General features: G+C 53.7%; 1 protein-coding gene across 2 annotated transcripts in view; it reads left to right on the top strand.

The window, feature by feature from the left end:
* MTMR14 (myotubularin related protein 14) overlaps positions 1-23,426 on the top strand; it is a 65,687-nt gene that overhangs the window by 28,426 nt on the left and 13,835 nt on the right. For both annotated transcript variants that reach the window (XM_065408706.1, XM_065408705.1), the window contains exons 6-17: positions 2,714-2,836; positions 3,592-3,665; positions 6,674-6,744; positions 8,980-9,054; positions 12,168-12,234; positions 13,426-13,511; positions 13,957-14,033; positions 14,323-14,359; positions 15,427-15,497; positions 16,328-16,377; positions 16,604-16,742; positions 20,028-20,195. In XM_065408706.1, the coding sequence (XP_065264778.1) occupies positions 2,714-2,836; positions 3,592-3,665; positions 6,674-6,744; positions 8,980-9,054; positions 12,168-12,234; positions 13,426-13,511; positions 13,957-14,033; positions 14,323-14,359; positions 15,427-15,497; positions 16,328-16,377; positions 16,604-16,742; positions 20,028-20,195 (1,038 nt within the window). The remainder of the gene's footprint in view (positions 1-2,713; positions 2,837-3,591; positions 3,666-6,673; positions 6,745-8,979; positions 9,055-12,167; positions 12,235-13,425; positions 13,512-13,956; positions 14,034-14,322; positions 14,360-15,426; positions 15,498-16,327; positions 16,378-16,603; positions 16,743-20,027; positions 20,196-23,426) is intronic.

Raw genomic sequence — 23,426 nt, 5'->3', positions numbered from 1 at the left:
CGAATGGTGGTGGAATGTGCATTTGGATGTTTAAAAGCGCGCTGGCGCAGCTTACTGACTCGCTCAGACCTCAGCGAAAAGAATATCCCCATTGTTATTGCTGCTTGCTGTGCGCTCCACAATATCTGTGACAGTAAGGGGGAGACATTTATGGCGGGATGGGAGGTTGAGGCAAATCGCCTGGCCGCTGATTACGCGCAGCCAGACACCAGGGCGGTTAGAAGAGCACAGCAGGGCACGGTGCGCATCAGAGAAGCTTTGAAAACGAGTTTTGTGACTGGCCAGGCTATGGTGTGAAACTTCTGTTTGTTTCTCCTTGATGAACCCTCCGCCCCCCCCCCCCCGTTCACTCTACTTCCCTGTAAACCAACCACCCCACCCTCCCCTCCCCCCTTCGAGCACCGCTTGCAGAGGCAATAAAGTAATTGTTACTTCACATTCATGCATTCTTTATTTATTCATCACACAACTAGGGGGATAATTGCCAAGGTAGCCCGGGATGGGTGGGGGAGGAGGGAAGGAAAAGGACACACTGCAGTTTAAAACTTTAACTCTTATTGAAGGCCAGCCTTCTGATGCTCGGGCAATCATCTGGGGTGGAGTGACTGGGTGGCCGGAGGCCTCCCAACCGTGTTCTTGGGCGTCTGGGTGAGGAGGCTATGGAACTTGGGGAGGAGGGCTGTTAGTTACACAGGGGCTGTAGCGGCGGTCTCTGCTCCTGCTGCCTTTCCTGCAGCTCAACCATACGCTGGAGCATATCAGTTTGATGCTCCAGCAGCCGGAGCATCGACTCTTGCCTTCTGTCTGCAAGCTGACGCCACCTATCATCTTCAGCCCGCCACTTGCTCTGTTCATCCCGCGATTCAGCCCGCCACCTCTCCTCTCATTCATACTGTGCTTTTCTGTAGTCTGACATTGACTGCCTCCACGCATTCTGCTGTGCTCTTTCAGCGTGGGAGGACATCTGGAGCTCCGTGAACATATCATCCCGAGTCCGCCGTTTTCTCCTTCTAATCTTCACTAGCCTCTGTGAAGAAGAAACATTTGCAGCTGGTGGAGGAGAAGGGAGAGGTGGTTAAAAAAGACACATTTTAGAGAACAATGGGTACACTCTTTCACGTTAAATTTTGCTGTTCACATTACACAGCACATATGCTTTCGTTACAAGGTCGCATTTTTCCTCTTATATTGAGGGCCTGCCGGTTTGGTGTGAGAGATCACTCACGCAGTGGCAGGCAACAGATTTCAGCTTGCAGGCAGCCATGGTAAGCCACAGTCTTTTGGCTTTTTTAACCTTCTTAACATGTGGGAATGGTTTCAAACAGTAGCGCCCTCATTTCCCATACCAAGCACCCATTGGGTTGGCCATTTAAAATGGGTTTGCAATGTAAAAGGAGGGGCTGCGGTTTCCGGGTTAACATGCAGCACAAACCCAACTAACCCCCCTCCCCCCCCACACCCAATTCTCTGGGATGATCACTTCACCCCTCCCCCCCACCGCGTGGCTAACAGCGGGGAACATTTCTGTTCAGCAGAGCAGGAAGGGGCACCTCTGAATGTCCCCTTAATAAAATCACCCCATTTCAACCAGGTGACTGTGAATGATATCACTCTCCTGAGGATAACATGATTGAGCTCTTTTGCGATCCTGGGACTCCATCAGGGTTACCTGTGCTGATGAGCTCTGCGTGGTCACCTGTGCTCTCCACGCTGAGCAAACAGGAAATGAAATTCAAACGTTCGCGGGGCTTTTCCTGTCTACCTGGTCAGTGCATCTGAGTTGAGAGTGCTGTCCAGAGCGGTCACAATGAAGCACTGTGGGATAGCTCCCGGAGGCCAATAACGTCGAATTCCGTCCACACTACCCCAATTCCGACCCCCTAAGGCCGATTTTATCGCTAATCCCCTCGTCGGAGGTGGAGTAAAGAAACCGGTTTAAAGGGCCCTTTAAGTCGAAAGAAAGGGCTTCGTCGTGTGGACGTGTCCAGGCTTAATTCGATTTAACGCGGCTAAAGTCGACCTAGACACGTAGTGTAGACCAGGGCTCAGAAGAGCCATCAGAACCTGTGTGACTTTCTGCGATGTACTTATCCTTGAGAGAGAGCGCACAGCGCCAAGCAAGAAAAGCAGGCCTCCCTTCAAGGGCTGGAGGCCTTTCCCCTATAGACTGTGGCAGTCTCAGAAAGCAGAATCTCCTGGAAGACTGAAAGCCAGTTTACACCCTGGAGCTACCCCATCTGCAGAGGCAGCGCCTGCATTCCTGCCCTTTTCTGAGACTGCCACAGTCTATAGGGGAAAGGCCTCCAGCCCTTGAAGGGAGGCCTGCTTTTCTTGCTTGGCGCTGTGCGCTCTCTCTCAAGGGTAAGTACATCGCAGAAAGTCACACAGGTTCTGATGGCTCTTCTGAGATTCTGCCAAATCCCTTGTTATAAAATTAGCTCTTTTAACCCCTCTGAGTTCCTAGTGAGCAGCTGGGCAGTCGTTTTAGGAATGAATGGCACCAGCTTGCTGCTTGGTTGCAGGTTTCTGCTGAAGGGGTCCAGAAGCCATTACTGTGGTGTAGGGTAGGAGAGCTCTGGACAGTGCGGCTCGAGTACTGCTAGTGGAGCTCTACTTCAGCAAGTATAATCCAGTCTCACCACAGCCCTGGGAAGGAAATCGAACCTGTCCGGGTGGCCCTGAGAATCTTGCCTTCCCTTGTACCTTGTTGCAGGAATGCAGACTCCCAGCTGTTTGACAAGGTCCGAGGACATGACATCAAGCTGCTTCGATACCTGTCTGTCAGATATATCTGTGACCTGATGGTGGAGAACAAGAAAGTGAAGTTTGGCTTAAAGTGAGTATGGCGTCCTTTGTCCATTCCAAAGCCCACATATGGAGCTGCTGTTTAGATTGTGCAGACCAGTGACTAAAGCAAGCACAAAAGTCTGACTTCCCCTAACTGCATTCCAGAAAGTTTCTAGATCCCTCATGGCAGGGCCCTCTAGAGATGTTATCCAGACATTCAGCCAGTGCCTTAAAATGAAACCCCAGAGGTATACGAGGTTGTACGTCAAGATCCTCTCTTCCATACCCAAGTCGAGCGTGCCAGTGCCTTTTTGTGAAGACCGTGGTAGTGGGGTGAATAGCTGCTTAACTTTGCCGTCTTCTGCAGTCACAATAGGTTCCTGTTTGTCCTATGGCTTCTCTGAGTAGGGCGTGAGTGGGTGGATGTTGTGATCCATTGGGCACAATCCCGCATGGCATCATAGCTGTGATGCGACTTCCTCCTGTGGGGCTAGTTGGTGCAATGATCAGGAGACTCATTTTTGAGTGGGGGTGTCCTTCCAGTCTGTGGGTGGAGGAGTGACTGGGATGCCTCCCCTGGGATTCAGCTGAGCTGAGGGTGTGACTGTCCATGAGCTGGACTCTTGCTCCACAACCCACAACTGGAGTCGGGGCTGTTCTATCGTGTAGCACTGTAGGAGGAATTGCTTGACTATGCAGATTCTTCTAATAGGCCAGATGGAGTGGCTCTCCTGCCCTCTGGGAGTTAGTGCCTTTGTGTTGAAGCACTAAATACATGCACTGTTCTCCTCTCGTCCTTCTCAGTGTGACGTCTTCCGAGAAAGTGGACAAAGCTCAGCGCTATGCCGACTTTACCCTCCTCTCCATCCCATATCCAGGTACAGGACTGATGTCCAGAGGGACTCCCAAGGGCCAGGTGACAATCTGCTGGTGGGGATTGGGAATTGTCTCTGTGTGTGGTGAGGCAACTGGGAGTTGCTGGATGTTTCTCTTATTTTCTCTGGAGGGGGAACTCCTCTCCTGAGGGCAGCAGGGGAGGGACTAGAGGATGCAGCCAGCACCAATCTGCATTGAGCCCTCCTTGTGGTGGCAGAAGGGTCTCCAGTGCAGGGAGGAGGTCCCAGAGATGTAGCTGGGTTCAGAAGCTTCCTCTATATATCCAGCCAGGGTACTGCAGCCCCGCCCCAGGCTGCATGCTTGGGAATTTGTCACGGAAGCCGCGTTTTGATGGAAAAACATTTTAAAGATGTTTCTAGTCTTTGTCATTCTGAAGAGAACTGCCATGCTAGTCTGCAGTGCAATGCCCCGAGACTGCAAACTGGTATGAACTGCTCCGATTGGCTGTGCTGGCTGTGTTAGCTCTGGAGCGTAGCGAGGGCCGTTGTCAGTTACTGGTTAATGCTAATCACGTAAACACAAATGGAGAGGCTCAGCCTGCCCATTGGTGCTGGGTTCAGGTACATGACTGAGTGTACAGAGGGTGAGATGGCTGCTTTCTGGGGGGGAGGGGAGGGGAAGAGAGGGGAGGGACTCTCGGGGTTCAACGCTCCATCCCTCTGCTCCTGCCCACAAAGGAGGGGGTGAAAGGAAGATTCATTCTCCTCCTCTCCCTTGCCAGACCTTCCAGCGTGTCCCCCCGATGTCCTACAGTGAAGGTGCAAATTGAGACAAAGACCAGGGACAAAAGAAAACTGGGGGGCTGCATTAAAATAAGCTATGTAAACCAAGCTATGTACCAAGTTTGCTATGCCACATAGTCAAGGTGCCAAGAAGTGAAGCCAATGTCGCTGGCTTCTGGGATTAGCTCCATAAACATCCACCTGCCACTTCTACGCAACTTGAGTACCTGTGTGTGCGGCAGAGTTTAGGCCCAGTGAGCCATAATGTCCTCATGGCCAAGTCCGGTGGCTAATTCTGTGAAGGGTTTAGACAGAGGAGGGAGAATTGCACGGGAGGTTGTGAAAACGAAATGCTGCTGTGTTGTGGGGCCTGACACACCCCACTTATAATAGTCACAGTGACATCGAAACACTCCTTCCTCTCCTCGTGCCCTTAGCAGCTCCTCGTTTCCATGCTGGAGTTTAATGTAACTAGAGTACCAGCCTCGCCCCTTTCAGAGTGCTGCCTAATCACAGTAGTGGTGTGGAAGGAGAGTAATACTGTGCATTGCATTAAGCCAGGTGCATATACACACAAGCTGAGCAACATGGCAAATGGGTGGTAAAACTCGGTGCAAATACTCGAATTCAGGTTGCATTGTAAGAATTTCAGGTTCTTAGCCTGGCTTGCTCTGAGCTGGAGTTTCCAGAATGTAGTGAGCACGTGTTGAAGGAGAGGGGTCTGTAGATGTGCTTATGCTGCCATGATTCAAATGGCTTCCTCTCATTCGTAGACTCACAGAATATCAGGGTTGGAAGGGACCTCGGGAGGTCATCTAGTCCAACCCCCTGCTCAAAGCAGGACCAATTCCCAACTAAATCATCCCAGCCAGGGCTTTGTCAAGCCGGGCCTTAAAAACCTCTAAGGAAGGAGATTCCACCACCTCCCTAGGGAACCCATTCCAGTGCTTCACCATCCTCCTAGTGAAAAAGCTTTTCCTAATATCCAGCCTAAACCCCCTCCACTGCAACTTGAGACCATTATTTGCAGACATCTGATGTGCCCATCACTGCGGTACTTAGGTGCCAGTTCTCACTGCCATCACTCTGAATTGGCTCTCTGGACTTCTTCTGTTTGGTGTTTGAAAAGCCCCCTTGGCAACTCAACAAAGTGTCTAGGAGCCTGTTACTGGGGTGGAGGTAGTGGGATTGGGTCAGCCGCCATTTAAGCCAGATTTAAGTTTTATATTTTAAAAAAAAAAGGCAATGTCTGATCCTTTTTGGTTCCTTGAATGTGAGCTCTCTGGGGCAGAGACCATCTTGTGTGCAGTGCCTAACATAGTGGGGCCGTGATCCCTGATTGGTCTCTGCTCACTCCTGCTGGACAAACAGTAGTTCAGAAGAGCTCCTGCCTGGGGCAGCGTGGTCTGCCAGAGTCTGCAGACAGCTGTTAGCGCTGCTGTGCAGAGCTTTGCCAAGCAGCATTGAAGTGACTCTCACTGCTTGGTTCTGCAAACTCTGGGCAGTAGTGACCTGTGCAGATGGCAGCAGAGGAGTAAGGTGGTTCATAGGAGAAGAGGATCCAAAAAACATAGGCTATAGGAAGTGTGGGCTAGTGGGTTTCCCCAGTCCATGAGGTGCGGGGGAAAGAGAGAGAGGTCTCTTTCCCTCCCAGCAGTCAGTGTGTACCAAAGGTTTACACTGACCAAACGTGGGGTTGTCTGAAACTTGTTGGGCTTCCCCCCCAGGGCATTGCCTCTGGACCTGCTAGTGTGGGTGGGGACTCAGCGCCCCACTTCCCTGTGACTAGCTGGCTAGCAGTCACTGTGCCACATCCGCTGACCTCTCCTCGGGGTTACTGCAGGTGTGGGGCTCTGGTGCTCAGTGGCAGAGGACCTCTCTCCTAGTGTGCCAGGGCCCTTCAGTCCTGGCCGTCCCCCAGGGCTCTGCTGAGGCACTTCAGCCTGCCCCCAGACCTGTCGGGATCTCCCGATACAGCCTTGTGCTGGTCCTGGGGACTGGGGCTCGCTGTGTGAAAGGAGGGATCTCAGGGTCCCTCGAGCTCCAGACGTGCTCAGTCTTTGGTATTTGCTGTCTCCGAGTCAGTGCTTTGGATCGTTGCTGCACGCCGCGCTGACTGCTGCTCTTTAACTCCTCCAGACACGGCTGCTGATTCACTTGGTGCTCTGGGGCCTCTGGCTCCTGAGCTCAGGCTGCCAGTCCCAAAGGGGCTTTTGCTGCTAGTGATCAGTTGTCTGCGCTGTCGTTCATTCCCTTTTCTCTTGCAGGCTGTGAATTCTTTAAGGAGTACAAAGACCGGGATTACAGAGCTGAGGGTCTCGTATTTAACTGGAAGCAGGTACCAAGATCTCTCTGACGGGGTAGCTCTCGGTTCTGGTATGCCTGGCAATTGAATTTGGACTTTCAAAATAGCAGGTGAAGTCTGTGCTTCCTCCCTGGCACGGGAAGGGAATCAGCAGCCCTCCATCCAAACAAACGGAGGGCATCTCTGAATGCTAACTCCTTAAAGAGTAGCTCAGGCCAATGTCCAGCCTCCTATGGCAAGTGTGGTGTCCTGGTGTCCAGCAACATGATATCCTCAGGTTTCAGAGGAGCAGCCGTGTTAGTCTGTATCCGCAAAAAGAACAGGAGTACTTGTGGCACCTTAGAGACTAACACATTTATTAGAGCATAAGCTTTCGTGGGCTACAGCCCACTTCTTCGGATGCATATAGAGTGAAACATATATTGAGGAGATATATATACACACATACAGAGAGCATGAACAGGTGGGAGTTGTCTTACCAACTCTGAGAGGCCAATTAAGTAAGAGAAAAAAACTTTTGAAGTGATAATCAAGATAGCCCAGTACAGACAGTTTGATAAGAAGTGTGAGAATACTTACAAGGGGAGATAGATTCAATGTTTGTAATGGCTCAGCCATTCCCAGTCCTTATTCAATCCTGAGTTGATCGTATCTAGTTTGCATATCAATTCCAGCTCAGCAGTCTCTCGTTGGAGTCTGTTTTTGAAGTTTTTCTGTTGTAAGATAGCCACCCGCAGGTCTGTCATTGAATGGCCAGACAGGTTAAAGTGTTCTCCCACTGGTTTTTGAGTATTATGATTCCTGATGTCAGATTTGTGTCCATTAATTCTTTTGCGTAGAGACTGTCCGGTTTGGCCAATGTACATGGCAGAGGGGCATTGCTGGCACATGATGGCATATATCACATTGGTAGATGTGCAGGTGACTCAACTTCAAAAACAGACTCCAACGAGAGACTGCTGAGCTGGAATTGATATGCAAACTAGATACGATCAACTCAGAATTGAATAAGGACTGGGAATGGCTGAGCCATTACAAACATTGAATCTATCTCCCCTTGTAAGTATTCTCACACTTCTTATCAAACTGTCTGTACTGAGCTATCTTGATTATCACTTCAAACGTTTTTTTCTCTTACTTAATTGGCCTCTCAGATTTGGTAAGACAACTCCCACCTGTTCATGCTCTCTGTATGTGTGTATATATATCTCCTCAATATATGTTTCACTCTATATGCATCCGAAGAAGTGGGCTGTAGCCCACGAAAGCTTATGCTCTAATAAATTTGTTAGTCTCTAAGGTGCCACAAGTACTCATGATATCATCATGTAATAGATGTCCTCTGTATTTGGTTTGTCTGTCCTTCATGGGAGGACAGGGGACAGCCTGGGGGACCCTTGAACTCACCTGGCTGTAGGCTGTACTGTAATGCTCCCCTCTCTCTTGTGGGGCAGACAGAGCGTAACAGAAGTGATGTAGTCTGCCCCGGATGCTGGCAGTGCAAGGAGAATGGGAACGAATGCCTTGCAGCTACTGGTCCTGGCGTCTCCTATTGTGGAGGAGCATGCTGCAGTGAAGGGGAATGTGGGCGTGAGAGCGTGAGGAAAGCTGTGTGTTGGGGTCTGGTAATAACCCAAGTCATGAGAATTTCTGGGGTGGTGGGCGGCGGGCAGCACGTTGTGATGTGTGGAGTATCTGTGGGAGCTCCTCTGTACTGTAGGGTGGGAGGAATATGCTGCTCTCTTCAGGGGAATGGTCTCTCAAAGCTGAGACGACGTTTCCAGTCTCCAAGCACTGTGCAAGGGCATCACTTCTTTGTTCATAGAATGCTGAGGGACACTGCAGACAACTGGTTTCAGCTCTCAAGCAGCCTGTGTTCTTGGGTGGGAGTGGCTCTGGGACAGCTCTGCAATGGAGAACCCCTGGAAATGGCTGGAGACTGCTTTGTCCCCAGCTTTCTCCTCTCCTGATCGGGGAAACAGTCACGGTGTATGCCAATCACTCCAGCAGGTTCTAAGCATTCACCTCACGGCAGGCGTCCCCATCCAGAGGCGCTCTGTAGCCCTCCTTAGGCAGAAACAGTCGTGCACTGGTAGCATCCAGAACACAAGCAGTGATCAAGTCACTCCACAGTTTGTGCTACTGGGCCCCCTTCTGCTAGAAGCATCGTTGGTCTCTTGCTGTTTTGCTGTCTGTAACTGGTTACCTCCCAATGGCTTCTCTTCTCTTCAGCAGTACTCTGTGATTGACTGAGGTGTCTCTTTGCAGGATTACGTAGATGCTCCATTAAGTATCCCAGTGTCTCTGACTCGGTCTTTGAACATTGACTGGAGCGAGTACCAGGTGAGGAGTGGGGTGCTCACTGGTGAATTCAGAGTAAGGCCAGAAGGGGCCATTCTGGTTCTCTAGTCTGTCCTCTTGCATGGTGCAGGTTGTGCAGCATCACCCGGTGAGTCTGGGTGGCAGGTTTAGCTGCATGCTCTGCTGGGATGGCTCCCCGGCGGCAGAGCTCTGTGAGTAGGAACATGCTTGTCACACAAGAGCTCAGATCGTGAGGCTGTCGCTCCCTGCATCTAAAAGCAGGGAGCTGCACGTACAGAATGAGCCCTCTCATCACTGCAGGTGAGGCAGTTCCATCCAAAATGCCACTGCCAAAATCCTTTCCTGCTTCTTGCTTCCAAGCATGGTCCTCTATGCCTCCCGCCCCATCGGTGTTGCTTCACTGGGGTCCTCGCATCTGCATTTGCTCTTGCCTTCAAAGTGTGTGCGCTTGTGTGGCCTCCTTTTGTGTCCCCACCACTCTTCCAGTGACTCCAGCCTCCACTTCCTTTTCCTTTTCTCTCCGGAGCATCTCCATGCTGTCCTGTGTGCACGGAATCGCCTTGTGGAACCATCCCTCCACCTTTGTCTGGTCTAATCACTCCAACGCCCCCTTGCAGTATTGCCTAGCAGCTGACTTACCCGCTAAACCAGAAATGTCACTAACATGGGGCATTCCTGGCCTCAGCCATTTTGCTTGCATGCATCGGTGCCATTGCAAATTAAGCTGGGCAGTGGGGAGACAGCAACATGGCTGCCTGTTTTCTAGATGGGTTCCAAATCCCCAGAGAAACAGGCAGTTCTGTTCTAACATGCCCCATGTTGTTACTGTACCTCACACACCGCTAACGAGGCCCTTCTTGGATTTGAAAACTACACCCCGCAGTTTCAGAGTAGCCAAATAGTAGCTGCAGTAAATTACCCAATCCCAGCTATACAGGCCTAGCTTGTGTAGGCTCACAGGGTGGGTTCGTGGAGTTATGCCTGTGAAAGGAACGCGAGACCTGCCTTCCCCAGAGAAGGTGTTCCCGCTGGACGGATTGCTGAAGCGATGACCCATCCTGCTCCATAGAGCCCTCGAGGTGCGATTGTTCAGTGTGGTGATGGCCTGCGAAGATGGAGTACATACAAGTGATTGTAAAATACATGCCACGCCATCGCGTCGCTGGCATAGCCGGCATTTCATCCTGTTCTATTGATACATCACCAGCAAAAAGCAAAATCTGGGCCAAGCTCCGTAAATGCCGAGTATTGCGCGCACGCCCTACCGCGCTCGCTAGACACTTCCAGAAGGAGCGTGCCTTCCGTGGCACTTCTGGACAGATTTCACTTGCTACTGAAAGATTATCAGCCAGGGCTTCTTTCCTTCTGCCCTTCACGGTGCCAGGTGAGTCCGTGCTCTTGGTTCAGACCTGCAGCGGTGTCTGTAGTCAGTTCAGACAGGAACATGGACAACTCTCCACCTGACCCGTGTGCTCCCCTCATTCACTACTGCAGCAGCAGCGCGAGTTACCGCTGAGGCTCCCACGGCTTCCTTAGCGCTGGCATTTCCACGCTGCATTAGAGCGCAGCGGCACTACAGGCTGTCCCACTTCGCTTCCTGATCTTCCGCAGCTCCCTCAGCCGCTCCGGTTTTCCATGGCAAGTTGTAGTACGGAAGCGCCTGGCACACTCCATCCTCCACTGCTCACCCTGGAAAACTAAGAGGCTCTCTCAGCCTCTCAAAGTTGGTGCCATTATTTGTCAAAGGATCAGCAACGAAAATATTAAAATACCAACATAAACAACATGAATCAAAAGTAACCAGCAATCTCAGAGCGGAGCCAGTCAGAGCACAGATGCCCTGGAGCACAGCCGACTCTATTCATCAGAATACCCGGCACTCTGGGAATCGCTCACCCCAGGTATCCTGACAAGATTCGGGGGAGAGCAGGTGAAAGGCCCAACCTAAAATGTTGGGAGGACATGTGCCCCTGCCCCCTAGGCATATGAATCATAGAATATTGGGGTTGGATATATATAGATGGTGTGTCCCTTTCCTCCACTTACCTGTTTCTGAGATTGCAGGCTTTGCAGAGCAGGGCAGGTGTCTTTGTACATCTGACCATCACCGAGCGCTTTCGGGTGCTACTGCCGTGTTCTGTCTGCTGCTGCTGGAGCAGGGCTGAGAGGAGACTCCGTTCATTCACTGGCAGTGGGGAAGATTAGAAGGCTCAGTTGCCTGCACCTTCCATGCCTTCCCCAAACGCAGCCTTGCTGGGGTGGTGAGTGCAGGCTGCCGAAGAGGCAGAGCCCCCTGCAGTCAGTCACCGCTTGATGGCCAAATGCTGATGGGCTGTGATCGTGCTAATAGGGCACTGGAAGGGTTTTGTTTAGGGAGGTAAAATATCTGCTTCCCGTGACCCTTTAGCATTTGAGCTCTCTGGATTTAGCCACCCTCCTGTGCTACTGCTGGGAATGCCGTGGCTCCAGGAGTCTGTTACCTGTCTGTGGAGCAAGGGGAGGGAGTCACTTCGACAGGCTTGTCTGAGCCTTGCAGGCAGAGCACGCCAGTCACAGGGGAGGCTCTCCTCACCACGGCTTGCCTGTCCCAGCGCGCGCGGCAGCTGGAACACCACCGCTCAGTCACCCTTCCCCATACGCCTTTGAGGTTTTGGCAGAAATGGGTCGGCACTCAGTAGGGAGTTCTTTGGCTCTGGGTTGTCGTCCTGAACATACTGTGGCCCAGGGAGAGCTCAGCAGAATGTCTGTATTTCCTATGCAGCTTGGTCCACCTTGCTGCTGTGATGGCAAAATGGGTTCTGTGTCCTCCCTTTAGTCAAAAGAACCTGTTCGCGGAGGTTTGAACAGCTTCTTGGGGAAGTCCTGTGAGCAGTAGAATTGCTTTCATTGCCAAACCCCTGGTCCCAATCTCTGCCTTGTCGGCAGGGTCTCCTGGACTGCACGGCTGGCCCCTTGGCACGCCAGTGGGAGGCCGGATAGGGAGGGGGAGGACTGCCCCCTTGGACATTGCCATGGGATTGTCTTAGCCCTAGCGCCCTCTTCCTGCATTCGGCCATGGAAAGAGGAGAGCAGGCTCCCTAGGCTGCAGGTCAGTGGTTAATTGTATGCAGGGCCTCACCTCCTGTTCTCCACAGAGCTGGGACCTGGTGCAACAGACACAGAACTACCTGAAGCTGCTGATCTCACTCATCAATGGGGACGGTAGGTTTGCTCCTTCTCTGCACTCCCAGCTGGCTCTGTGGCCAGAGCGTATGGGCTTTCTCCAGGGCACTAACACTGCCACTCGCCAGACCTGTTAGAGAACGTGACTTTCTCTTCCTGCCCCTTGTGGGGTGTTGTCCTGGACTTCAGTACTCAAAGGGGAGTCCTGTTACCCAGGAAAATCCCAACCCTTGGACGAGGCCTCTCCTTCCCCACTGGCTGGGCGGCTGATTATGTAAAAATCAAATTGTCAAAGGCCAAGGTCCCATTGTCCCCCAAAGTGACTTAGAGCCCAGCTCTGAGCCTCCCTGGTGCGATGAGATGGGCTCCAAGTCACTCTGGTGCTTTTGAAAGCTGTGCACGAAGACACGGGTTTGTAGAAGCTGAAGGGAAAAGCCTGCTGTTCTTGTCTTGCTGGGGCCGTTTCTCTGGGTTTGGCCTCAGAAGGGGCTCCAAAAGGGTCTCCTTTTATCTGTTTCATTTTCATTCTCTTCTTGCCAAGCCCCTCAGCTCTGGGCTGGTGGCATGTAGATCTAGAGCAGTGTCAGACACTGCACTCAACACTCGCAGAGTTAGATCCATCAGATCGCTGCCAACACCCTCACAGCCTAGGAGGAGCCAGGGGTGACTTAGCAGCCAAGTTGTGTGCTGCTGCCACATGGCCTATGCCCTGTATCTATATAATGGAGGTGGTGGTGGCCTGTTCTTGGCCACTCTGCTCTGTGGAGATGTTGTCACATCTCTGGGGTGAAAGGGGACCTGCTGCTCCTGGAGCCGAGGTCTAGCTCATTCAGACTGGGAAAAGGATGGAAATGCTCACCCCAGGCAGGCTTGGTGCTTTGATTGGTGAGGGGCTGGGGAGGTGTAACCGGGCAGCTCTAGGCTGTGGGCCGCCTGGTACCTGCCATGGGGATTCCTTACTCCTAGCAGCTGGGGAGACTAGGATTGCAGCAGTTTGGCATGACATGCTGAATCCAGGGACCTTCCAAGTCCTTCATTCTGGAGACAGCCCTCTCCCAAGAGGACGTTCTAGCTAGTAAGGCCAGCTGTGCTCCCCCTTCCCTCCCCTGCAAACAGCCCTCGGTGCTGCAGGGGGGAGGCATGCAGTGAATCACAGGGATAGTGCAAGTAACCCTCCATTCTCCTTACAAAGCTCTCTCTCTCTCCCTCTCCTTCCCGCCCCTGGAGCAGATGACAGCGGGCTTCTGGTACACTGTATATCCGGCTGGGACCGAACCCCTCTCTTCGTCGCCCTCCTGCGCCTCTCCTTGTGGGCCGTGAGTACGGAATGGAGGTGCTGCGCCTCGGGGAGTGACAGCTTGGGGGTGGCTGAGCAGCCATGTGACCCAAAGAGGGTGAAGAGCAGTCGCTGTTCCTAGCTACCAGAGCAGCGCCTGGAGAGGGGTGTGGGAATGGGCTCTGGAGGCACAGCCTGGTGTGCTGGCCTGTACTGAGGCCCAGTATTCCCAGGGGGCAAGGTAAGGCACCTGCAGCTCTGCATTAGGGCTGCATCTGCACTTGCAGCCTGGTGAGAAACGTGAGATGCCATGTAACGGAGATGGGGGCTGGTCCGCACCTGGAGGGGGGGCAGAGCCAGCTGGACGTCCCCCTTTGTGGTGCTGGGAGATGCTCTCCTTGGCAGTTCCCAGTGGGGCTTGCACCCTCAGCCCCAGTTCTAGTGGTTGCTGCATCCCTGAGGCTTCCCTCCTCTTTCCTTTCCAGGATGGGCTTATCCATGCCTCGCTGGAGCCTGCGGAGATTCTTTACCTGACAGTGGCCTATGACTGGTTCCTTTTCGGGTAGGTTCGCGGAGAGGTGCAGATACTGCCCAGGGCTGGGCAGGCTCTCAGAGGGGCCCTCTCATGGTCTGGTTAGGGGGTGACCTGCTTGGGTTGAGGGGATGGCTTTCCTCGGTGGACTTGGCACATCTGCTTTGAGCTGCTTGCCGCCTTGCTGGGTGGGAGGGGCTTGTGCAGGTTCTGCCCGACGCCTATGGCCACTGCCTGTGCCTGACAGCTCATGGCCTGGTCCTTCACTGCTCGTTCTCGTTCCTACTTTGTGATCTCCTTTCCCTTGCTCTCTTTCCAGGCACATGTTGGTTGATCGGCTCAGTAAAGGAGAAGAGGTGAGTGGCCCTGCAGGAGGCAGTAGGCAAGCAGGGCCTGAGTGCAGTACTCTGCCGCTAGGCAGCAGGCTCAAGGTAGCAGCAGTCTTTGCAGCTCGGCGTCTCATTGACCTGGCTGGGCATCCATTGTAGCCAGGCCTTGGCGGTATTAGGACTGTACCTTGTGTCTGCTCCTTCCTTCCGTGAAGGAACGCTGTCCCAGGGCCCAAGGACTGCATGTGGGCGGATTAGATCTTGTAATCCTGATGTGTCCGCTGTCAGTGCAGCAGGGCCTTCCGTACCTCATCTCGGACAACGTGCCCGGAGATAGAACGGTTCGCTTCAGCTCTGAGAAGGGACGCTTCAGGCTTCTGAATTCAGAGTGCCAAAACGTAGTTGAGAAGTTGTTCACAAACTGGGTGGCTAACCCGCACGCCTCTCTGCGGGGCGCTCTGGCACCGGGGGGTTCATAGCTGCTAGTTAGCTGTCAGAGCTGTGGGCTGATGCCCCACAGTCCTGAGGCTTGTGATCCTTGCAGATAAGCTGTCCTGTTGCTGTCATTCTGGCAAGAGACATTTGTGTCGGGCGGTGGGAGCTGTGTGGGGCACAGCCAGATCAGAGAGCAGACTGTGCCGTGATACTTGGTGTTGGGGAGGTCACTGCTCTCCTGAGCGTCCCTGTTCTGCTGCTGGGTGACCCTCACCCTCTGGTGCTGCATTGGCAAAGACACAGGACCTGTCCTGGCCCTTCTCGACTGGGGTGGGCCTTGTGTGAAGGTCCTTGGTTAAGAGCTTTCTGACATGCACTCGCCCAGCTGGCCCGTTCGGTGGGCAAGGGAACCTTCCTTGGCCAGGGAAGGATGGTGGTACCACACCTGGGGGGGGCTTCCACACTCAGATCCAGGGCAAGCCAGCAGAGGGCTCTGAAACAGAAGGCCCAAAACGTGACTCTGACTAACGCTGAACTCTCTGGTGGTAGCTGCAGGTGCATTGCTGCCCCCTCCCCTCAGCATCCTCCCCCCATTAAAATAAGAGGCTGCAGCCCCTGTGAATTCTTCTCAAGCTTCTCTTCTCTCTCCCTTTGCGCAGATTTTCTTTTTCTGCTTCAATTTTCTGAAGCACATCACCTCTGAGGAGTTCTCTGCTGTGAAGCTGCAGAGGTAAGGAGCTTGTGCTGGCTGCTGCCTGGACTAAAGAGCCAAGCAACTCGTTAGTGCTGTTACCATGGGGAGATGGAAGCCCTGGTGTCCTGGCCCAATTTCCCTTAATTTATTCTGCACTCAGAAGGCTGAAGAATGGGGCCAAGGCTTGTGAGGTGCGCACGTCACGCTCGGAAAAGCTTCCCAGGCTGAAATGTGCTCTCAGCTGAATGAAGTGTCTGTGGGGTCCATTAGCCCGGCTGAGTCAATGGCCGAGAGGGCTCTGACTCGCCTTCTGGCCACGCAGCAAGTCCCGTCTGTGCTGCTGTAAGAGAAGGGCCTCGGGGGAGCAGAGAGGGCTGGACAATAGCCCCTCGGTGTGTAGGGATGGCAGGAATCCAGCCCCTCCCTGGAGGAGGCTTCTAACAGCTTTAACTAAACCTCTCTGCATAGAGTTCTGCCGGGTCCCTCCAAGCTGCAGGAGCTGAGCGCTCTCCTCCCTTCCCACCCCAGCTGGGAGTTGGGGGTAGAAGCACGTCCGTTACCATCACCCCAGCCAGGGACTGCTCTGTGTCGGCTCCTCTGGAAGGGGAACGTTGGGACCCACAGCACTGCAAACACCAGTTCTATCACGGGTCAGGCGAGCAGAGGGACAAGCCCCATTCTATTTGCCGTCCTTTGCTGCTGTGACAGAAGGCAGCGGGCATGCGGGCTGGGAACAGGTCGAGGGTCAGTTAGTGCTCTGAGATCCCTAAACTGCACGGGCCCCTCTCCACTGGCCTGGCCTGGCAGGATGGCAGCAGACGTCCCGTAGTTCTGATCCTGTGTAACCGTTTCCCATTCCCCCCCAGGAGGAAGAGCCTGCTGCCTGGCTTCACGGTGGAAGAAATCTGCATGCTCAGTGAGTGCTGTCCCGGAACGCCAGCCACTCCCCTGGGTCGAGTGCAGAGCTCGGGGCTGAATGGGTTTCTGGGGGAAGTGCCACGAGCTGTTCGTTTCGTTCTCCACTCCACACGCGTGAAGCCCTCGGGCACCAGCAAGGATGGGGGTGGGAAGTAGGATGGGGATGCGGCTAATCAAAGGCTCTCAGGCTTGGTTTCAGTCTGCTCCTGTCTTCCTTCTTGCAGAGCAGAGGGATCGGGGCAGCACCACGAGCCTGAGCAGTGACTTCTCCCTAGTGCTGGAGAGTTCACCAGGAGCAGCTGGGAGCTTCACCTCTGAGGCTGTGGAGCTGATGCCAGCTGGCGCACAGACCCAGGCCGCTTGGTAAGAAGCCACCCAAGCACCTGGCCAGGGCATAGCAGGCAGGGGCAGGTTCAAGCTGTTGCCTTGTGCAGTGCTCAGAAGGTGGCGTATTGAGCAGGGAGTTGCCATCCCCTCGCTGAGCGCCCACTCCATGTGGCACAGGCACCAGCAGGACACTGCAGAGAGCGAAGGAAGGAATTCAGCTGTAGCACTAACCCGGGCCCGTGCTACAGAGCTCCAGGGCCTTCTGTTCCAGGAGGTACTGAGAATGCTTCTGCCGTGAGGGGCTGCCGTGCGCTTCCGCGGGAGGCCTTCGCCTATAGCCTGGCCCATGATCTGAGGACAGAGCAGCTGGCCGCATGGCCTGGGCCTGCTTTGTTTGTTTCTGAAATGCACTTAAATCACATCAAAGCCTGTTGTTTCTTGCAGTCTTGCCTGCTGTGGAGCTGCGGGTCCGTTTGACCCAGTGGTTCCATACATGGAGTGGCTTTCTTACTTCCCATTAGTGACTCTGCATCTCCCAGGGGACTTGGGAGAAGAATGATCACTCCAAAAGCAGGACTTCTTGGAGCAGTCCTCGCTCCCCGTGCACCCAGCTGGCGTCTCCTCCCTCTTCCGCAGTGTGGAGGTGCCAGCTGGAGCCAGGGTTAACCTTGTACAGGGGCTGCCCAAGCTAATAGCCGTCACTATAAAGCCAAGTACTGGCCTGGGGGCTGAAGCTGGCCAGACAGTTGGTTACTGCTCTTGGAGATGGCTCCAAAAAAGATTGCAAAACCCTAACCACTCCTCCTTAAAAGTGACAGGAGAGAGTCTCTCCTAGGTCTGGTTACCCCTGTGGCTGATGTGAAGCCACAGTGGTGAAACTGGGGTCAGGAAAGGGGCTGTATCTGGCAGACTCACTATTGTAGGGGCAGCTGGGTTTGGGGATTTCAGAGCCTTTCTCTGGGGTTGCCCCTCTGAGTTTAATTTCTTTCTCTCCTCTCCCTAAACGCAAGCAGCGATGCTACTTTGTGCCGCAATTATTTTAAATTAAATCTGGGCTGTGCTTGGGGCATCTGGAAATGCTCTGGGGGAGAGTAACCTGCGGCACGCTTCTGGCAGCCCAGGCTTCCTCATAGCTTGTGCAGGGAAATGTTTAACGAACCTGGGGACCATGAGAGCAGGGATGAGACGGCTGAAACAACGCACTTGCATACCTGACCTAGTGCAGGGTCACCTCTAACATGAGCGACTGTCTGTCCACAGCGAACCAACCGCGACAAGTACAAAGCAGTCCCCACACCCCAGGGCTCTGGGTAATGGCCAGTACTTCATAGGACCCACAATGGTAGGCCACAGACTCAAAACCTGAATAGCATTGTTCCTCCCCCTGGCGCTTCCTGTTGAAGCAAAACATGGACTAGCCAGGATGCATTGGAAAGGCTAGAGGAGGAAACAGCTGCTGTTCTTGTGGGGTTGACTCACACTTGTGTATTTTTGCTTCACTCACTTACTGTGGGTGCCGGGGGGCTGGGGCGTTGCTGTGGGTGCCAAACAATTCCATGTACATGCGTTCTGCCAAACGCGCAGGCTCTCCTTGCTTAGGTAGACACTGAGATCCCTGCAGGTTACGCAGGGAGGAATGTTGTCAGAGTGTTGACCTGAGGTCCATAACACGTCGTTAGCAGCTGAGGGGTGGGACATTTGAGGCCTGGTCTACACTAAACGTTTAGATCAACATAAATACTTGCTCAGAGGTGTGAAAAAACTGAGCACTGTCGCTGTGCCTGCCTAACCCCAGCGTAGAGACAGCTCCGTCGACAGAAGAATTCTTCTCCACCTAGCTACTGCCTCTCGGGAGGTGGAGTTCCTCCAGCATTGGAAAAACCCTTCCATGGCTGTACAGCAGCATTGCTGGGGCACCTCAGCCCCCGTGGTGCAGACAAGCCCTTGCGGGGTGAAGGGAGGACATAGTGTTCTCCTCCTCTGTACACAGAGCTGGGTTTAGCTGTGGAGTCTCAGGTGTCTGTACTTGTGGTCTCTCTGGAGGCCAGGATGGCTACACTAGCTTGTAGGGGGCCTTGGATTTAAAACCTTCCTTCAGGGCTCTGCCTGCCCCAGTTCTTGTCACCATATTGGGCATTTCATTAGCTCTGCTGGTTTGCACTGAGGACAACACTGCAGTGCCAGCAAGAGGGTAAGGGCTAGAGCGGGCTTTGGCCAACTGCTTGTAGTTTGGGAGAACGGAGCTAGTGCTCCTCCCAGAAAATCCTTGGTGTCTGAGGAGAACCCTGATTGACTTGCAAGGCTGGGGGATCAGTTCATAACTCTCCCTCCATTGGCAGGCATGTAAGGGAAGCAGTAATGGCTTTCAGCCAGGAGGTGATGGTGGGCAGCAAAACTGTACAGGAGTTTGGAGTGTGGTATGACTAGAAGAGGGTCAATGCAGAGACATGCCAGCCATGTAGAGAGAGCAGCCCTGTCTCTAGAGCTGTGATGTGACTGCACCCTTCAGTGGGGGCCCCAAATGGAGGAGTGACAGCGATCAGAGGCCTGGCACAGCTGGCTGACTTGTCAAGAAAGATTGAAGGGACGCAGAGGTTCTGTCCTCTCAGATCCCTCCCCTCCAGCTGCTTACACAGTTTTATTCACCTGGGTATGTCTACACTGCTGTGAAACCCCCACCGCTGGCCTGCGTTGGCTGACTCCGGCTCTTAGGGAAGTAAAATTGCAGCATAGACGTTTGGGCTCAGTCTGCAGCCCAAGCTCTGGGTCCCCACGAGGAGGGAGGGGTCCCTGTGCCCAAATGTCTACACGTCAATTTTACAGCCCTGCAGGCCGAGTCAGCTGCCACGATCCAGCTGCAAGTGTTTCATTGCAGTGCAGACATACCCTTCATGACAGCACTGCACGCGTCTGTGGGTGTTCACTGGAGTCGTCTTTCCCCAGAGACATGCTGGGAGGCCTGGCGCTTGGGGCATGTTAAAATTAGATGGGACAGAACATTAGAATGTGCCCGTATGGGCCGATCCTGCCCTGGCCCCAGGCGATGGGCCAGAATGGCCTCTTGCTCCCTCTCTTCTCTGACGTGCCGCACTCCAGAAGTGTGAGCTGGCTCGGGGGGGCGAGAGCTCAGCAGATGCTAGGGGCAGGGCACATCTGTCTGGCAGACTCTGCTGGTGCAGTTACACCTGACTAATTTGTCCTCCTGGGCTCGGCGGGAGCTGAATCTCTGTAGGGGGGGGGCGCAGAATCTCTGCCCTGACATGGAATGGCTTCCTGCATGGGGAAGCTGACTTCTCACCCAGGGCTCCTGTTGTCCTGCAGGAGGAAGAGCCGCACATCCTCTCCCCAAACGGTGCTCTGGAGCCGGACCCCACAGTCTGAAGACAGACCGCCTTACCAGGAAGCAAAGTCCTCTAGCTCCTCCTCCTCAAACCATTCTGACACCTTCCTGAGGGTTGGAAGCAGCCCACTGGAGGTCCCGAAACCCAGGTGAGGTGCACCAAAGCAGACCATTTCTTAGCAAAATGAAGGTCGGGTATAGGGAGCATGCTGCTCTGAAGACCTGGTGTGCAGTGGGTTCATAGACTGAAGCTCAGAAGGGGGCCATTATCTGTATAATACAGGCCAGAGAAATGCTCCCGGTGATTCTTGCCTCAGTCCATATGCACAAATAACGTAAGTGTGCGGAGGCAGAACTGGTGGTGGCGGTCCCACCTGACATGAACTGCGCGCCGGTCTCGGCCCCGCTGATTCAGTAAGTACAGGGTCTCTGGTCTCTCCCTCCTGCATGCTCAGCTCTCCCGGTGCTGGAAGTGTGCTCTGTGCTTGGAAGCAAGTGTTCAGTACGTGCACAGGAGACTTGAAGCGAAGTGTCATGTGGAGGCGGGGGAGTGGGGACCTGCTCCAACTGAACTGCACCCATTGACATCCGAGTCTGTTCCCCTGAACCCCTGGGCGCCCCGACAGAGGAAGATGTAATCGCGAAGAGCGGGCAGTCAGGCTTGCACAGCGCAGGGGCTCTGAGCCTGTGCGTTCCCACAGTGCAGGGGGGCGTGGTGAGAACCCAGGGAAGCCAGGAGATTAGCCAGGACACAGGCTAAAACTTGGGCTAAAACCAAGTGAGTTGCTTTCCATAACGAAGAGCATTCCAGCAGCCTCTGGAGTCTGATCACTGCTTTGTGCAGCACCAGTGAGCTGGGGTACTAGGCAGGGGAGTCTGGGGAGCGAGGGATGGAGAGGAGCCTGCAGCGCCGACTCTGTGTGTTGAGGGCCAGTGAGAAAGAAGATGTTGTTAAGCCCTTGTTCACGATTACGTGGGGTTTCCTGCTGAGTTGTCGCTGGTGACTCCTGTCACAACAGCCGCCATTTAAATTGTATTGACCTCTCCTCAATCCAGAGAAACTGAAGGAAAACAGGTAGAGCCTTTAATTGCACTTGGTGTGTGTGTGGAGTCTGTGTTACAGAGAGAAATCACTGGCCGTCTCCGTAGCTAGTCTGAAGGGTCCTCTCTGCGCCGCAGGCAGTCATTTCGATTCTCTTGAGCTGCTGCTGCCGCCGTTCTGTCTTGGAATGAACAGGCTCAAACGCCGGGAAGATAATGGTCCAAGGAGGGCAGGGGAATAGCAAAGAGAAATGCAGCTTCTGTCTCTTGATAGCTGCTTTTGCTTGCAAACTCACTGCTCGAGTAACAGGCCCAGCGTAGCCCCTCACTGACACGGCTAAGCTGCCTCTCCAGTCACAGGCTCCCAGTCTGCTGTGAAAGGAGGCGCTGTCTTGGCAACTCAGCCAGACTTTTTGCCTCTGTCTTATAAGAGGGGAAGGAAGAGAAACAAGGTGGGGGAAGGAAAAGTGACCCCGGGGAGGGATGACAGCAGGACCCCAGTGTTCAGGATTTAGCAGAAGCCAGTGCAGCTAATGTCCCTCTGAGTCTGTCTGGTTAGGATGCCTTTCCCACTCGGGGTGAACATCCAAGAGAGTCGTGCTGGATTCTGGGGTCCCGAGAGATGGCTGGGGAGAGGCAGTAGCAGCCAGTAGGGTAAAGTTTGTTCTGTCCATCCATAGGCCCTGCTGGTAGCTCTTTCTCTGCCCTGATAAACAGTGCCCAAGAAGGGGTGGCAGTCTCATGCCGTTAACTGGGACCAAGCAGAAGTATACCGAGATTTCCACTAGGAACATTCCTCCCCTTCCTAGAGTCTTCCAGCTCGTCGTTACGCTGATCCGTGACTTCCCCAGGAACTCTGAGCACAGCTCTTCTAACGTGACAAGTCCTGTTCATACTGGCTCCAGCCCTGGCTGCCTCGTAGAGACAGTTGTGTGTAATGGGCTGAGTTGGACTCTCATTCCCTTGGACAATTGGAATATACAGGCTCCCAGCAGCTCCAGCACAGAGTAGAGATGTGCTTCCCTTGATACAGAAGCAGCTTGGATTTCCTCTCCACCCATGTGTCCCCGAAAGCCGGCTGTAAGCTCGTGGCTGGGTGACCCTAGGAAAGGGGTGCAGTTGGCAGGACAGCAGTTACACTACTCCAGCTCCCACTTCTCTGCTGAATCCAGCCACCTCTTGGTCCATCCACAGCCTTCCGTCCTTCTCCAGGGATTGAGCTGATCACTCCTGGGCGAGCTGGGAGCATGGTCCTAATTAGAGACTGACATGGCTGGGGTGAGGAAGGGATTGTATCACCCCACTCAGCACTGCTAGTGCCTCCTCTCTGGCTACGTGAATCCAGGTCACATCCAGTCACAGAGGGTCTATCACAATCTCCAGCTGAAGTTCTACCTGGGGACGGGGGGGAACATACATTTGAATGCAAAATAGGCAATATTATTATTTCCTATATAGTGTGTTTCATTAGTAGATCTCAAAGTGCTTCCCACTCATCAGTGTATTTATCCCTACACCGCCCTGTGAGATGGGAGAACATGACTAGCCCCATTGTACAGAGAAGCTAGGTGACTTGCCCCAGGTCTCCCATGGCCCAGGCCAACACCCTACCCACTGACCTGTCCATCCAGCATCACTGTGCTGGAGGGAGAGGGGCATATGTGAGAGTGGAGCAAGGAGGAAGCCCTTTCCCTTGGCCCCTTACGAACAGACACTTGGCTGGAGTGTCCTCACGGGAGCGGCTGGAGTCCACTAGCTGACCATGCTGCCAGAAATGCTCTTGTCTGTACAGCTGGAGGCTGGTTCCTGGGGAAGGTCTAAACTGAGGAAACAACTGCACTTGACTATCTAATCCTCTGGCCATGTGGTCATGGCAACAAAACACTTAGCCACAGCGGCAGCAGCAGCCGGGGAAACATGGACTGTTCCTAGTGGGCCAAGAGCACTTCAAGCGGCTAATCCCAGTTGTTCCAGGTGCAGCCAGCGTGGAGAGCAGAGTAATGCCGATGTGTAGTGGAGGAAGGGGAAGGGCACCTGAGCGGGACACCTAAAGGTTGAACACCAGGATGACCCTTTAGGTGTTTCCACTGGGGCATCCTAGAAGGAAATGTTGCATATGTGACACTTGGCCAGTGTGTGGGCTTCTCCAGGGGCTGGAGCACAAGAGGTTTGCCCTGGAGTTTCTGTCAGACTAATAATGTGATTAGTGGCCCATGACCCAGTCCAAAGGCAGAGTCAGATGTCAGGTCTCTGGTTGACAGAAAACCACTTCCCACCACATCTCTGCATAGGCTGTGTCCCAAACTTGCTAGGCATTTGCAGAGCAGGGCACGATGATC

This window comes from Emys orbicularis, chromosome 7 (genome assembly GCF_028017835.1).
Source record: "Emys orbicularis isolate rEmyOrb1 chromosome 7, rEmyOrb1.hap1, whole genome shotgun sequence".
NCBI classification, from domain to species: domain Eukaryota; kingdom Metazoa; phylum Chordata; order Testudines; family Emydidae; genus Emys; species Emys orbicularis.
Note: the sequence above shows the minus strand (reverse complement) of the source record. Positions and strands in the feature narration are given on the sequence as shown.